This window comes from Parambassis ranga, chromosome 19 (assembly GCF_900634625.1).
Source record: "Parambassis ranga chromosome 19, fParRan2.1, whole genome shotgun sequence".
NCBI lineage: Eukaryota > Metazoa > Chordata > Actinopteri > Ambassidae > Parambassis > Parambassis ranga.
In genome coordinates, this window is record NC_041039.1 from 4,373,291 (window position 1) to 4,388,785 (window position 15,495).

General features: G+C 40.9%; 1 protein-coding gene across 1 annotated transcript; it reads left to right on the top strand.

The window, feature by feature from the left end:
• The first annotated feature begins 4,632 nt into the window (after nucleotides 1-4,632).
• Nucleotides 4,633-15,495, top strand: LOC114452631 (elongation of very long chain fatty acids protein 6-like). Its single transcript, XM_028432055.1, has 4 exons — nucleotides 4,633-4,916; nucleotides 7,011-7,142; nucleotides 12,394-12,545; nucleotides 12,947-15,495. The coding sequence occupies exons 1-4, from the start codon at nucleotides 4,819-4,821 to the stop codon at nucleotides 13,375-13,377; spliced, it is 813 nt and encodes a 270-aa protein (XP_028287856.1). The 5' UTR covers nucleotides 4,633-4,818; the 3' UTR covers nucleotides 13,378-15,495.

Genomic DNA, 15,495 nt, shown 5'->3' on the forward strand with positions numbered 1-15,495 from the left:
TGTGACCTTGTGGTCATTTGATGGTGAGAAGAGCAGAAAGCAACATGAAGAGAGGATTCACTTGTGCACAATCTCTGGAAATGATTGTGCAGCCTGGCTCTATGAAGGGCCAGGCTGTGAAGCTGTGAAGGCTGCACAAGTAGATCCGTCACTTGTTCACAAGCGAATCCTTCACTCGTTCACAAGTGAATCCTTCACTCATGCACAGGTGAATCCTCTCTTCATGCTGCTTGCTGCTCTTGTCACCATTAAATGACCAGGAGGATGCATGCAAGTCCACTAGTGTTTTTGTTTTGTTTAGTCTGAACCTCTCAGCATCAAAGGGCCCGTCACTTACTTTTAGGGCTGCAACAAATTTACTTTACTTTACTTTACTAAACTACTTTTAATACTAATTTTAGTAGGGGACTAAACTGTAGATTAGATTTGGTTAGTCAATGATTATTTATTATGTTATCAAGTTATCTATCTATGGTGTCTAGTTAGTAACATGCACATGTACGTATGGTCGTGTGGAGCGCAACACACCATGGAAAAGGGGCACTTAGACTTCACTTAGAATAATTCAGTGATCTCAACTGAGACACTAACCTAAAAGTAAAGTCACTCTACTGGAGGACGTGTTTTCCGAAAGCTAAAAAAAAAAAAAAAAACAGCTATTTTACCCATCCACAACTTCAGACGCCAGAACTCCTGGATGTTTTCATTTTACATGCTTATGCATCGCCGTTGTACGTCTGAATTAGGTACACTTCACTTACTTAGTAACTTTATTTTCCTGACTTTCCTTCCCTGACAGTGTGCAAATGGCTCTCTTCCTCTCTAACATACACACACAGTGTGTAGACACACAATTATGTGCTAAAATACTCCCTATAACTCCATATACAAGCCAGAAACTACACTACATGAGCACAGGCCTGCAGGTAAAGGGTTAATATGGTAATTAAGTTGTTAACTGTAAAAATCACAAATGTTACCTCCTACCAACAGGGTAAACCACCAACAATCAAGAATGCATGATTATTTAGTGCCATGGCTGTGCAGTCAAAAAAAGTGTGTTTATAATGTAAGTCTATGGGACAAAATGGGAGAAAAAAAGAAAATCCAGTGCTGTGCAAAAACTAATAATGCAATAAAGTCAATTTTTTTACTGATGTTTGACATGACCAAGACTGTAATAAAGGTTAAAAAGAATCCAGTCCACATTCACCTTTTCTATTAAAAATGAGCCATTTTGTGTTTTTTTTTTTCAATTTTCAGCACCACCCCTTATAAAATTGGTGATTAAAGGGTTAAAATCCTGGGGGAAAATGATTTTTTCACTACTGTTGATTAGAACTGAAGTTAATTAAAAGGTCTATGCAAAATAATTTCAAAAAAATATTTATCTAATATATTTTTAAAACCGTTAAAGTTAGGGGACATTTTTGTCCCCGAACAACACATTAGGGGGTAAAATTTGCCCACAGTGTACCGTTGACCTATGAAAAATTTTAAAATCATATTAACAAAATTTATGTAAAATTAAGCTTATTGAGGAAAAATGATTCAATTTGTCCACATATTGACAAAGTTATGGCCAAAATAAACAGAAAAATTTCTCTCAGAGGACAAAAATGTCCCGAACAACACATGAGGGTTAAATATTTAAAATTGAAATATATTGGAAATTGACCCTGTCACAATATTGTGACACATGCAAACTAAATATCTGCAACAAGTTTTACTGCCATTTTCTGAGCTAACCATAGTGCTAAAAAGTGCTTTACATGCAATTGTTCACACAACCACAGGAGGCCACATACAGAAGCAATAGTCCTTTAACTCTCACTAAAATTTCATGTTAGCGTCTTAGACCATTGACAGCGTTCTATGATGTCAGCGTAGCTTTTCACATCACTGTTCTGATTCTCCTTAAGAAACTCTAATCACCGCCATGTTGGCAGCACCACAGCCCACCTAAAGAGACTGAACTGAGGGTAAGGGAAATTAGGCAGCTCATGCTAAGAGATCAACTAAAAATTTTGCTAATAAAAATTTGTGTTGATTCACAAATTACGTGATACTGTGTGCATGCCACAATGGATGCAACTACATGCTCGCCTGCTCTGTAGTGCAACCTGCTGCATAAAAGGAGGACTGTGGACTCTGGAAGTGGATCAAAGGGCAGCAGCAGCAGGGCAGTGAGGCTGTGAGAGCAGCAGCTGTGTCCAGATGGTTGTTGAAAGAATGTCTGTTTTCACTTTTCTCTGTCCTCTACAAACTCACAATAACTCATCTATACACCAGCTGCTGTTCAATCTGAAACTGAAGGGCAGTTAAGATTTCTTCTCATTAAACTCTACTTAATTAAACAATCAATGTCTGAGCTAACTTTAAGATAAAACTTGTAAACATAGTAAGCCTGCCCTGTTTCTACAACAGCTGCAGAATACTTTTACAAGCTGAAAATAAAAGTTCAGTTTATGTCCAGCAGGTGGCATCCTAGGTCCATCCATTTTTGTTTGGACGATGAATTCATGTAATTAATCTGCAGCGAAAAAGATTATTTTTGTTATTTATATGCAATTCACACTTAATAAAATGTAGACACTGGTAGTTACACACCACAGGCTGCAGAGAGAGCATGTTTAGAATTGCACTCCATGAGCAGGTAACCAAGGAGAGTGTGCCCTCAGTTGTGCATATTATAGTACAAATTGCAGTTAATTACATCATTACATCAATTACAATCAGTCGAACCTGATTGTGTTCGTCCTGATTCGTGTCTCAAAAAGAGTCAAAACAGTGTGATATGAGATGTACCGTTGTAGAAAGTATTTCCACATTCTGTTTAATATGCATAGTATTTCCCTCTGCAAAGCTTTAATAACTTTAATTTGCACAGATTTGTTCCATGCAAACCAAAAGCTAGTGTCAGTGGGCTATTATGCACCCCCTTAAGGAGTGTCCTCTTTGTTTAGCCATGGATCACTATTACACAATGACACTATCTAGTCTATGCTTTAACTGAGTGACTCTGCAAGCATTTGATCTGCCCTTAAAAGTGAGCATTGGTAACATTTTGTCTTAAGACTTGTGAAAGCATCATGACAAAAGTGACGGAAATAAGTTTAGAGTTAAGAAAAGGGATTGTTAAGGCAGGAGAAAAATACAGAAGATTAGGGTCCATATGAGACCATCAATCAAGTCTGAGAGATTCACCAAAGAAGAATGGACTAGGATTCCTTAGGTGACGTGCCTCAAATTTAATGAAAACTACACCAAGCAACTCATTCTTATGTAACTGCACATTATACTGTGTATTATACAGGTGATTCAGAGTGCACTGTGTGCTGTACAGCCACTAAAGATAAGAAAGTATTCACTGAGCCGGTTTAACTACTGTAAGTAGACTAGGGAAAACATGAAGAACAGACCTGCAGGTTTTTTATTAAAATGCAAGAACACATAAATGCAATGAAATTAGCAATGCATTTAACATTTATGGATTATTTTGCAAATCATTTTCTGATCAATAAAAAGTGAAAGTGTCAATTACAAAGTGCAAAGCAAGGCCTCCAGGTGACCCGTTCTGTCTGATCAAAGGTCCAAACCCAAAAGATATAATTTTATTATTACAGAGGCTGGCACGTATTCACAATTTACCAGAACAACAGTAAGATTTTCTAATAACTGATATGACATGATATGGCAAGACATTTAATCCAAATTGTTATAATGCAACTTGCACAATGAACCTTTGCATAACTGCCACAATTCAAGGAAGAATTACATAAACAACAAGAGAATTTTAAAGAAATCAGCATATGAACCTGAGTATGTGCACATGTTATGTATCATGTTATAGTACTAAATGTACTATTTAATTTATTCTCATTAAAAGGATGGCATGATTGATGTGTTAGATGAAAGAAACACACGCTACCATTCAAATGTTTGGGGTCACTTTGAAATGTCCTTTTTTTAAAAAAAGTTTTTTCAATGAAGATTATAAAGTAATCAGACATACAGTTTAGACATTGTTAATGTGGCAAATGACTACTCTAGCTGGAAACAGCTGATTTTTATGGAATATATACACAAGGTGTACAGGGGCCCATTTCCAGCAACCATCACTTCTGTGTTCTAATGGTATGCTTGTGTTAGCTAATCATCTTGCTATTATATGTTAATTGATGATTAGAAAACTCTTGTGCAATTATGTTAGCACAGCTGAAAACTGTTGTGTGTGTACTGTTGTCAGAGAAGTTATAAAACTAAACTGGGTGACCCCAAACGTTTGAACGGTAGTGTACATTTATTTAATTTTTTTAAGCTGTCTGGACCGAGTGAGGTCAATACTCTCAGTCCTCTCGCTCTCCTGATAATTATACGTCACGGCCAACCCCGCCCCTTCGTCGCTGCACGGTCTACGGGTAGAAGCGGAGCGGTAGAGGGGGGGCGAGAGCGCGTGTTCTCACTGCGTCAAGTTAGCGAATGCTAGCGTGATGAATACCGGAAATCAACTCTTTTACTTTCATAATAACAGTTGGAACCACATGTCAATAAATGAGTTGTTGCGTCATATTTTATTTTGAAAATTCAAACAGGAAGAACATGATTTTCGTAGCTACCTTGCGAGGGAAAGTGAGTGACAGAGGAGAGGTACATCTGGTTGAGGTAGCGCATCCTCCCTCTGCTGGACTTTAACCTGTAACAAACAATAAAACAGCTATTATTTACTGAAAACGAGCAGTCGTCACATTGCAGCCTCTTGTTCAACACTCGTTTTTCCACTCCAAAACCGTCCAGAAACTTCCAGAGCGGAGAAAAATGAACGAGAGTGAGCTCGGTGCCTACCCGCTGACGGAGTACGATTTTGAGCGGCGTTTCGACGAAAGACAAGCTCTGGAATGGATGCAGGAAAACTGGTGAGTAGTTAAGAGGAGAAAGTGAACTTACTAAAACAGCAGTAAAAGAACTTAAAACCGCTGCCTATGTCAGCACCTCCTCCTCCTCCCTGCCGGGCTTCTGTCGGTACTTTGTGTCCTGTCAGGGCTGCGCACCGCACGCGCCCACATGTCTTCTCATTTTAGTGTTTTAAACCGATAAAAACAGATTATCTCTATGTATGCATCAAAACTATTAAATGTAAATGCAAAAGAAAAACGGCGATTAGATACCTCTTCCTGGTTTTGCAGAGAGAGGGAGAGAGAGACATTGTTACCTCGATGTGGCTGAAGCTGATGCAGCTGTGTTTCTATTACAGTAGCAGCTAAGCTGACAGACCAAATCACATGAAGTTTAAAGAGCTATTGTGGCTCCTCTTGTACAACGCAAGCAGTGGGGAGATGCACTTTCCCTGTTACATGATCCGCTTCTGCATTCCTGCTGCAGAGGCGCACTCCACTTTGTGTTTGAAGCCTCATTAGTCTATGGAGCTGAATAGTTTACCCTTATTTACTTTAAATCTCCCTTAACCTGTTTCTTGACTTCATATCAGGCTTGGTATCGGTTGACTGTCATACCACAGTGCTGACTGTTTTCATTTAAGGAGCAGCATGTGTTTTTCAGCCTAATATAGGTGGCAGAGATTTAAAATTTCAATCATAATTGCTATCAAGTCCTGCAAGTCTGAGCCAGGCTTAATTATAAATTTTCCTTATGCAACAGCATTTAGAGTCAAAAGAGACTTGAGAGGTATCCAGAAAATCTCATCTACTTATATTAATTCCCTTGAAATGCCTAAATTTAATGATTCACGTGCAGCCTTTTTTGATTTGTCACTATAACATGTACAAAGACGTGCCCTCTCTTGAGGATATCTCTTCCTGTTCACTCATCGTGATAAGCTGAGCCAAGATTCCTTTAAGAAATCACATTTAGCCTGGTGATTGTAGCTCTGATAGCTCACGTATTACTAAACACAAAAGCACAAAGCTTGCAATGTTTATATGCAGGCTGCTGTAAGTATGGAGATGTCATAGCCCAGGCAGTCTGAAAGTACACCAGTCTGCTTAGTTAAACTGAGGTTATCTGAGGACCGATTTGATCAGGGTCCTGTTTTAAAGCAAAGTTATCAAGCTGGAAGGTTATTTTGATTAATATATTAATGTAGTTACTGCTGAATTATTAAATAATCATGTAGCAAAATAGCCCTATACTATATATATATATATATATATATATATATATATATATATATATATATATATATATATATATATATATATATGCATTTACAGTTTAAATCCTTCAAAAATTATTATTCAGAATAGGATTGTTGCTGTCCTATTACTACTTTTGTGTATTTGGTTTAAATTCATACTGGCTTAAGGGAGATTTCTCTGATCCCAATGGGAACAAACTGGGAGCAGCCCTCAAAAACCCCAGTAGCCTAAACTGGGTCAAGCAGCAGCAGCAGCATTTACTCATTTTATTATGTATTGTGCCAATCTGGATTAGTCATCTGCTGCAATCCCAAATAACCTCTGTCTCACGCACATCCCGCTGTCAGACTTTTATGTAAAGATTGACCTAATGGTAAAAAGTCATATGGGGTCACTGGCAGTTTAATGTTACACTTCTGTCCTCCTTGACGTCCTCTGTTCCACTTACCATTATTGCAGTCATATCAGTGAATGTTGATAAGCATGGCAGAGCAGCCTGCCCAAATTGCCTCATCACTGAGGAAGTGTGTCTGTAGTTAATCTGTTAATCCATTAGTTATAAATGAGGAGTTTGCTGTGAGGATTGACGGATGGGTTTGTAAAAAACAGATTTTTTTTCATGTGTTCGGCCAGACAAACAGATTTTGTTGTTTTGGCTTTAATCAAGTTGTCTGGGCCATTCACCTTAATTGTATGAAATCATTATGTAAGAGTACTACATCTATGTTATCATCTCATGTTTTAGGGTGACCTAATAGACACAGACCATGAAGACTGTGACTTCATTTGTCTTCACCCTTTGTGCTCAGTGTGTAGTTTATCACCCAGTTCGCTGTGTGTTTCTCTCCTCTGCAGGAACAAGTCATTCATGTTCTGTGGCCTGTATGCTGCACTCGTCTTTGCCGGTCAGCACTTCATGAGGGAAAGGCCAAAACTGAACCTGCGTCGCCCATTAGTGCTGTGGTCACTCAGCCTGGCCATCTTCAGGTGAGTTGCACTCACACTGCCTCAGCTAAAAACAAACATTTACAACAAAGAGCTCTCCCTCAGCTCTAGACATGGATAAATGGAGTTTTCAACTTTTTGTTGATGAAGATTCTCAGTCATCCAGGTCATCATACGTAGAGAAGGTTGAAGCAAGGCGTCTGGACTTGTAGAGTTTTCTAGAAGACGTTTCGCTGCTCATCCAAGCAGCTTCATCAGTTCTAACTGTTTGGTGGGGAAACATGGTTTATATGTGGTTACAGACCTCAGTGGGTGGGTCTGGGTAAAACTTAAAAAAAAAACTTACAAACAATAGCACTAAATGTTTCCATACTTACCTGTGATGTTCTGGCTGACTGGGCCAGGTGTGTCTAACGACTGGCTAACGACTATGAAACTGCCGGAGGGGGACTGGTTGACAGCCCTTTGTTCTTACTGTGAGTATGTGCAAACTTCCTGGGAATGGATGGAATCACTGCATTGTATGTGGTGGAAAGATGATGTCTGAGGCCACCACGTCTGTTAAGGGAAGGTTTTTCCAGCTTAACATAGATGGCTTCCTTAACTCCTCTTTCATACCACCTTTCCTCCCTGTCTAAAATGTGAACGTTGTTGTCCTCAAAGGAGTGTCCTTTGTCTTTGAGGTGGAGGTGAACAGCTGAGTCTTGTCCTGAGGAGGTGGCTCTCCTGTGCTGAGCCATTCTTCTGTGGAGTGGTTGTTTAGTTTCTCCAATGTACAGATCAGAGCATTCCTCACTGCACTGGACTGCATATATCACATTGCTGTGTTTCTCCCTGGGAATCTTATCCTTCGGGTGAACCAGTCTCTGTCTCAGTGTTGTCATAGGTTTGAAATGGACCGGTATGTCATGGTTGTTGAAGATCCTGCGGAGTTTCTCTGATACTCCTGACACATATGGAATGGAGATGTTCTTTCTCCGCCTGGTGTCGTCCTTCTTCTTGTTGTTGGGGGGTCTTGTTTTTGTGGTTTTGATGAGTGCCCACTTCGGGTAGCCACATGTTTGCAGGGCCTTCCTGATGTGGTGTTGCTCCTTCTTCTTCCCCTCTGAGCTGGTTGGTACAGTTTGTGCTCTGTGCTGCAGGGTCCTGATGACTCCCAGTTTGTGTTCCAGTGGGTGGTGTGAATCAAACAATAGGTACTGGTCCGTGTGTGTGGGTTTCCTGTACACTTCCACATTGAGGCTCCTGTCCTCCTCAATATGTACTGTGCAGTCCAAGAAGGCCAGATTGTTGTCCTTGGTGTCCTCGCGAGTGAACTTGATGTTGTTATCCACTGCGTTGATGTGTTCTGTGAACCGTTCCACTTCGTTGGTCTTGATTTTAACCCAGGTGTCATCCACATATCTAAACCAGTGGGTGGGGGTGGTTCCAGGATAGGAACTCAGGGCTCTTCTCTCCACTTCTTCCATGTAGAGGTTGGCCACAATAGGAGACACAGGTGATCCCATCGCACAGCCGTGCTTCTGTCTGTAAAAGTTCCCATTGTACTGGAAATAAGTGGTGGTCAGGCAGAGGTCCAGCAGGTCACAGATGTGGTCTGGCGTTAGGTTGGTTCTCTCCTTGAGTGTGATGTCTTGTGTGAGGCACGTCCTTACCATCTCTGTGGCTTCTGATGTAGGGATGCAGGTGAACAAGGAGGTGACATCAAATGAGACCATGGTGTCGTCTGGGTCCATTTGGATCTTCTCCACCTTGTTCACAAAGTCCTGAGAGTTGTGGATGTGATGTGGTGTGTCACCTACCAGTGGTGTCAGGAGTTCAGCCAAGTGCTTAGCCACGTTGTATGTGACTGAGTTTGTGCTGCTGACGATGGGTCTGAGGGGGACTCCTTCCTTGTGTATCTTGGGGAGTCCATACAGGCGTGGAGTGGCTTCCCCCGGATACAGTCGAAAGTAGAGCTTGCGGTTGATGATTTGGTCCTTCTCCAGTTTTTGTAGGTAGCTGACTAGTTTCTTCTTGCGAGGACACCAAGGACAACAATCTGGCCTTCTTGGACTGCACAGTACATATTGAGGAGGACAGGAGCCTCAATGTGGAAGTGTACAGGAAACCCACACACACGGACCAGTACCTATTGTTTGATTCACACCACCCACTGGAACACAAACTGGGAGTCATCAGGACCCTGCAGCACAGAGCACAAAGCTCAGAGGGGAAGAAGAAGGAGCAACACCACATCAGGAAGGCCCTGCAAACATGTGGCTACCCGAAGTGGGCACTCATCAAAGCCACAAAAACAAGACCCCCCAACAACAAGAAGAAGGACGACACCAGGCGGAGAAAGAACATCTCCATTCCATATGTGTCAGGAGTATCAGAGAAACTCCGCAGGATCTTCAACAACCATGACATCCCGGTCCATTTCAAACCTATGACAACACTGAGACAGAGACTGGTTCACCCGAAGGATAAGATTCCCAGGGAGAAACACAGTAATGTGATATATGCAGTCCAGTGCAGTGAGGAATGCTCTGATCTGTACATTGGAGAAACTAAACAACCACTCCACAGAAGAATGGCTCAGCACAGGAGAGCCACCTCCTCAGGACAAGACTCAGCTGTTCACCTCCACCTCAAAGACAAAGGACACTCCTTTGAGGACAACAACGTTCACATTTTAGACAGGGAGGAAAGGTGGTATGAAAGAGGAGTTAAGGAAGCCATCTATGTTAAGCTGGAAAAACCTTCCCTTAACAGAGGTGGTGGCCTCAGACATCATCTTTCTACCACATACAATGCAGTGATTCCATCCATTCCCAGGAAGTTTGCACATACTCACAGCAAGAACAAAGGGCTGTCAACCAGTCCCCCTCCGGCAGTTTCATAGTCGTTAGCCAGTCGTTAGACACACCTGGCCCAGTCAGCCAGAACATCACAGGTAAGTATGGAAACATTTAGTGCTATTGTTTGTAAGTTTTTTTTTTAAGTTTTACCCAGACCCACCCACTGAGGTCTGTAACCACATATAAACCATGTTTCCCCACCAAACAGTTAGAACTGATGAAGCTGCTTGGATGAGCAGAGAAACGTCTTCTAGAAAACTCTACAAGTCCAGACGACTTGCTTCAATCTTCTCTACGTTTTCAACTTTTTATTTGGGGTTTTATCGAGTAACTGATTAATTACAACATCATATTTGTAGCTGTAGTAATTCCACTATAAATTAATGAGTAGAATGATCTGTATGCTTTCAAAGTTTTAAAATGGATAACACATCTGTCACCAAAACATTCCTCATTGGTAAAGGTAATGGTAACTGGCCATCAGCAATGTTGCTTAGATGTTGTTAAGTTGTTTAAAAAAACTTTTTGTATTTACATGCATTTAGGGGTGTGCGATTTGACGATAAATGATCGTGAAGGATTTGAACGTATCGGCGATCTACCAGAACGGACAGATCGTTTTATCGTCCATAGAGCACCTTCTATTAATTGCAGTTCTATGTTCGCGCAGAAGCATGAGTTTTTTTCACTCGGCCAACTCTCAGTGCGCCTAATGTGAACCTGACCAACCAATGACAGCCTCCCTGTTAGGAAGCTACGGCTGAAAACGAAAAGAGAACAGAGGAACTGGTCCCTAAAACCAACTCCACCTTTATGTTCTGTACTGTTTCTGCTGGTAGCAGCAGCGGCGCGTCTTCTAAGCCTGTGTGTGTGTGTGTCCGCGCGACGTGTGTCGCAGTGGAAGGGCCGCGTGTATTATAATGCTACGAGCACGTACGCGCCCACCTCTCTGAACATTACCAGCTCATTATATTCAGGTTCGCTGCTGTTGTGCCGTCAGCAGCTCTTCTACACCTGTGTGTGTGTGTGTGTGCGCAGTGGGAGGGCCGCGTGTGTACATCAGATGCAGACAGAGGCAACAGCTAATGACGTCACCAAAACAATAACGCAGGCATTTGATGAAGAGGCTCCATGAGGACTCCAGTAAAAGGTGGACAGAGCTGACAGCAGCAGCTCCGTTTGTCCTTAGATATGATTCCCATGAAAGTTTGATCATTTGTTCTAAATCACATTGAACTTCAAGAGTTACTTAAGTCTCAATACTGTATTTATTGTTTAACCTTAGGAGGCACACTTCAGTCTGTTTAAATGACTGTTGAATAATACTTTACAGAACTACATTAGTCTTCTTTTTAACCTATTTAAAATAAAACTTAATTTTGTTCTGTAATTGTTATTTAAATTTTCATGCTTAATGAAAACTAATACTGAGTGCACGTTATCAGAGTTGTTGTTTGCCTTTAAAATCTACTGTTGAGGTGACAGAGTAGGCTACCTGAAGTCATTTACACAGAAACATGCAAATTACTGTCAATGTAAAAACAAATCGTGATAAAATCGAGATCGTGATTTTATCATTAAAGAATCGTGATATAAAATTTTTGCCATATCGCCCACCCCTACATGCATTACTAGGAATATCATAGAGACTGTGTATGATTATGTCATTTAAAATCACCATCTGCTTTTAATGTAGCTGCAAGTGTTACAATACAATTTTTAAGTTGAAAAAATCCTCTTTGAACTTGCTGCCAGGAGAGTTGTAGCAGAGATTGTATGACCCACTTGGCAGGTTGCAGCAGGTGGGGCAGCTGTCCTGAGCTTCACCACTGGTGGATGTGAACCGTCCCATTTAATCTTAATCCCTCAGCATTGTGCAGAACCTGGGCTTTTCACCCTCAGCTGTCTGTATGCTACAGCACAAAGGAGTTTCCCATTCATATTCATATTTACATTAAACATAAAGGGTAGTTTATTTTGACCCTTTACACACTGTCCTGGTGCCCACCAGTGAGAATAGTCCCCTGCACTACTATGGGATTAAATATGTCGCCAAACAGTTTTAAAAGGGTCATTGTTAGATTGGATGGACATTGTTGCAGTGTTCGGTGCTTTAAACATTAGAGAACAGTAGTAGAACCAGTAGTCTGCTGAAGTGTGCTCTGAGGTGCTGTGTGCATCAGTGTATGATTGCACCGTTATTGCAGATCTGGTGGGTGTTTTATTGAGATTACAGTGAGGGAACACCAGGGTTTTATGGCTGTTCAAGAGCTAAAAAAAGATTATATTGCTTGAGCAATATTTGTATGAGAAACAATGCCAAACATTGTAAAACTTGTACTTTTAAACCTCACGTTTTGTGACTGACTGTTGCACAAAGATGTTTTTTTTAGAGTTTTTAGAGTTTTTTTTAGTGCTAACGTGTCCATGTTGTGTGTATGACTCTGCAGCATCATAGGAGCTGCCCGTACTGGACTGTACATGCTGCACGTCATCACAAACAGCGGCTTCAAGCAGTCGGTGTGTGACAACAGTTTCTACAGCGCACCCATCACCAAGTTCTGGGCCTACGCCTTTGTCCTTAGCAAGGCCCCTGAGCTAGGTAAGAATAGAATTTGTTTTATCCTTGTGGTGTTTTCCCTTAAAACACTTAACACTTTCCAGCAAAATTCTCAGCAGACAATTATGTTAAGAGCAGCTGCTCTGGTAGGCAATGCAGTATCTGTGTCTGCACAGTAATCTAGTCTCATCTCTGCAGACAGGGAGTGTTGATTGCTTTGGGAAATGGAGGCAGATGCTGATATAGCAAGAACATTCTATTAGTGTGTGATTGATGCAGAGGAAGTCTTCACCTTCCTACTTCTCATTTTACTGTAGGATGTAGACAAATTGTGTAATCTGTGCAAAGGTATTTCAATCCAAAGTTCTGGTTTGTAATATTTCAGCAGTAATATTCTTATCAGGAGGAGGCCTCTTTTGACCCCTGCTCTCTGTCTCTGCCAGGTGACACTGTATTCATTATCCTGAGAAAGCAGCGCCTCATCTTCCTGCACTGGTACCACCACATCACTGTGCTCCTTTATTCCTGGTACTCTTACAAGGACCAGGTGGCAGGTGGTGGTTGGTTCATGACCATGAACTACATAGTCCACTCTCTCATGTATACGTACTACGCAGCGCGAGCAGCGGGTCTGCGGTTGCCCCGCCCCTTCGCCATGATAATCACCACCACCCAGATCCTGCAGATGGTGATTGGCCTGACTGTAATTGGCCTGGTGTACCTCTGGATGCACGAGGTGCGCTGCCCATCCAACGTGGACAACGTCAAATGGGGCTCTCTCATGTACCTCAGCTACTTGGTACTTTTTGCCTCATTTTTCTACAACACCTACCTCAGAGGCTCCTCTGGGGACAAAAGATCCAAAGCAGAGTAGCATGCCTGTGCCCACAGTCATATTAAAGTGTGCCATAAATAGAATTGACTAACAACAAAGGGGCCATGTCACAACTCCTAGCTCCGTCCTCTTTTTTGTTACACTAAATTTTTAGAAGCACTTAGATCTCAAAGCACTGATACATCTGTGAAGCGTTTTAAGAGAAGTTCGCACATTTTAATATGATCACTGAATACTATACAGGGATTGGAGGAATGTATACTTAAATGGTATTCATTTAAATTATGCATACCTGAACAAAACAGCAAACAAGGGCCAAATGTTTGTACAAGATGGCTCAGTAAATGTTGATGTAAAAAATGTGCAAAGAACATATTACTGCTCTGTCGTTGAAGAAGGATGCTCATTCTGCATGTATGGAGCTTAGCTTGGCATAACCTCTGTAAGCACAAGAAGTGACAAGCATGGCCTACACATCTGGAAGGTGAATATTTGAACACATGCAAGTTATGTGTTGTTGTTGTATGAACAGAAATGTAAAAAGCATTCTTCCCTGCATCTTGACAATTTTATACATCTGACACCTACACTTTTGCTCCTAAAACAGTTAGGATGACCACTATTCCAGTTAATTAGTTTTAGAGGTGTTGGCAGATGTATTTGTCAGCTCACATGAAGCCATTTTAGCCATTTTGCCATGCATACAATCTTTGTCCTAAGCGAGGCTAACCACCGCAGATTGTAACATGGAACCATCTGAGAGGCGGTCTTACCAAACAGGTGCAGAGTAGCACGCATTGAGATGCTTTAATATATATAAATGTAAAAATAAACGTCACTATTGTCATCAGAATGGTCAACTCTAACTTAACACCCTCAAAGCTGCTTGACAATACGAATTTAGTGAGTTAGTGAGTACCAGAATGTTGAACTACTTCTTTAACTCCCTATAGCATGACTGCGACTAAAAGGGAATGATGACTAATGCACTAAATACACATACAGTTAAATGAACTGCAGCTGTCAGTGGAAATACTTGTACCATCACAGTAAAGTGTGTGTTTTATCAGGCTGTCAGCCTGCTCTTCCTTACTACATGTGTACTTTGTCAGATAATGATGTTCCTCATTTATTCCAGAGAAAACTGCTTTCAGGAAGTGCAACCTTTAAACCTAAATCCTTCCCATCTTGGTCCATTCTATGTTTTTTTGTACAAAAATAAGGGTCCATGTGTTTGGCCTTATTTACCTTAGTGTACACTGACCAGCTCTGCATAATTATAATTAAAAACCACAGGCCAGATATTAAATATGAATACAGGTTTAATTTTCACAGTGCTCTCCTTCTATCAATAATGTCTCTTGTATAAAATAATCTTATGGGTTACATCCCCCAGTAGTGTTGGCTTTTGCCCACATGTTTTTGTTTTTCAAATTCCACACATGTTCTGATCACTGCACCACCTCTGCCTTTTCATCATTCAGCTGTGATTAACTCTTGAAGCTGTTAAATGAGTGTTAAGCTGAAGGTAATGTGCTTGTGATTTGAACCTTGTGCGCTCATCACAGAAGCTGCTTTTCAAAAAAGTTCTGCTGTCATGTTCAAACACTAAAACCTTGCTCCATGGCAGCTTGAAGGAGCTGATGTTTACATTTGTCTTTGAGAGTCTATCCTCTTTGTCTGTATGTGTTGAAAAATGTAAAAAGTTACCGCTGCTTTTTTGAGGCACAAACTCACCCTCCGACTTCAAACGTGTGACATCTTCACCACTAATCATGCACTCATCATCATTTACTGTAAAACACTGTGAGCACCAATCATTTTGTGAAAACGTGGTCAGTATGTGATATCTCACTGTAACACCGTCAGACTTGAATGATTATTATTATTATTATTATAGATCATTTGTGTGCCAAACAGCTCGCCTTCTTTATTGTCTAGCATTAGTAAATGAGAGCATGCTGTTGTCAGTCTGTGCTTCATGATTTCTGACACCTGTGGATTCTAATGTCAGCTGCAGTCAAAGGGAAATATTTAAGGGCTTTTTTCCTTGTTGAATTTGTTATACTAAATCCATACTGTTGTTCAATGTCTCCATTTATTGTGTCAGTGGGTTACACAGTATTTTATGTTTCATATATAATTAGATTTTTTAAT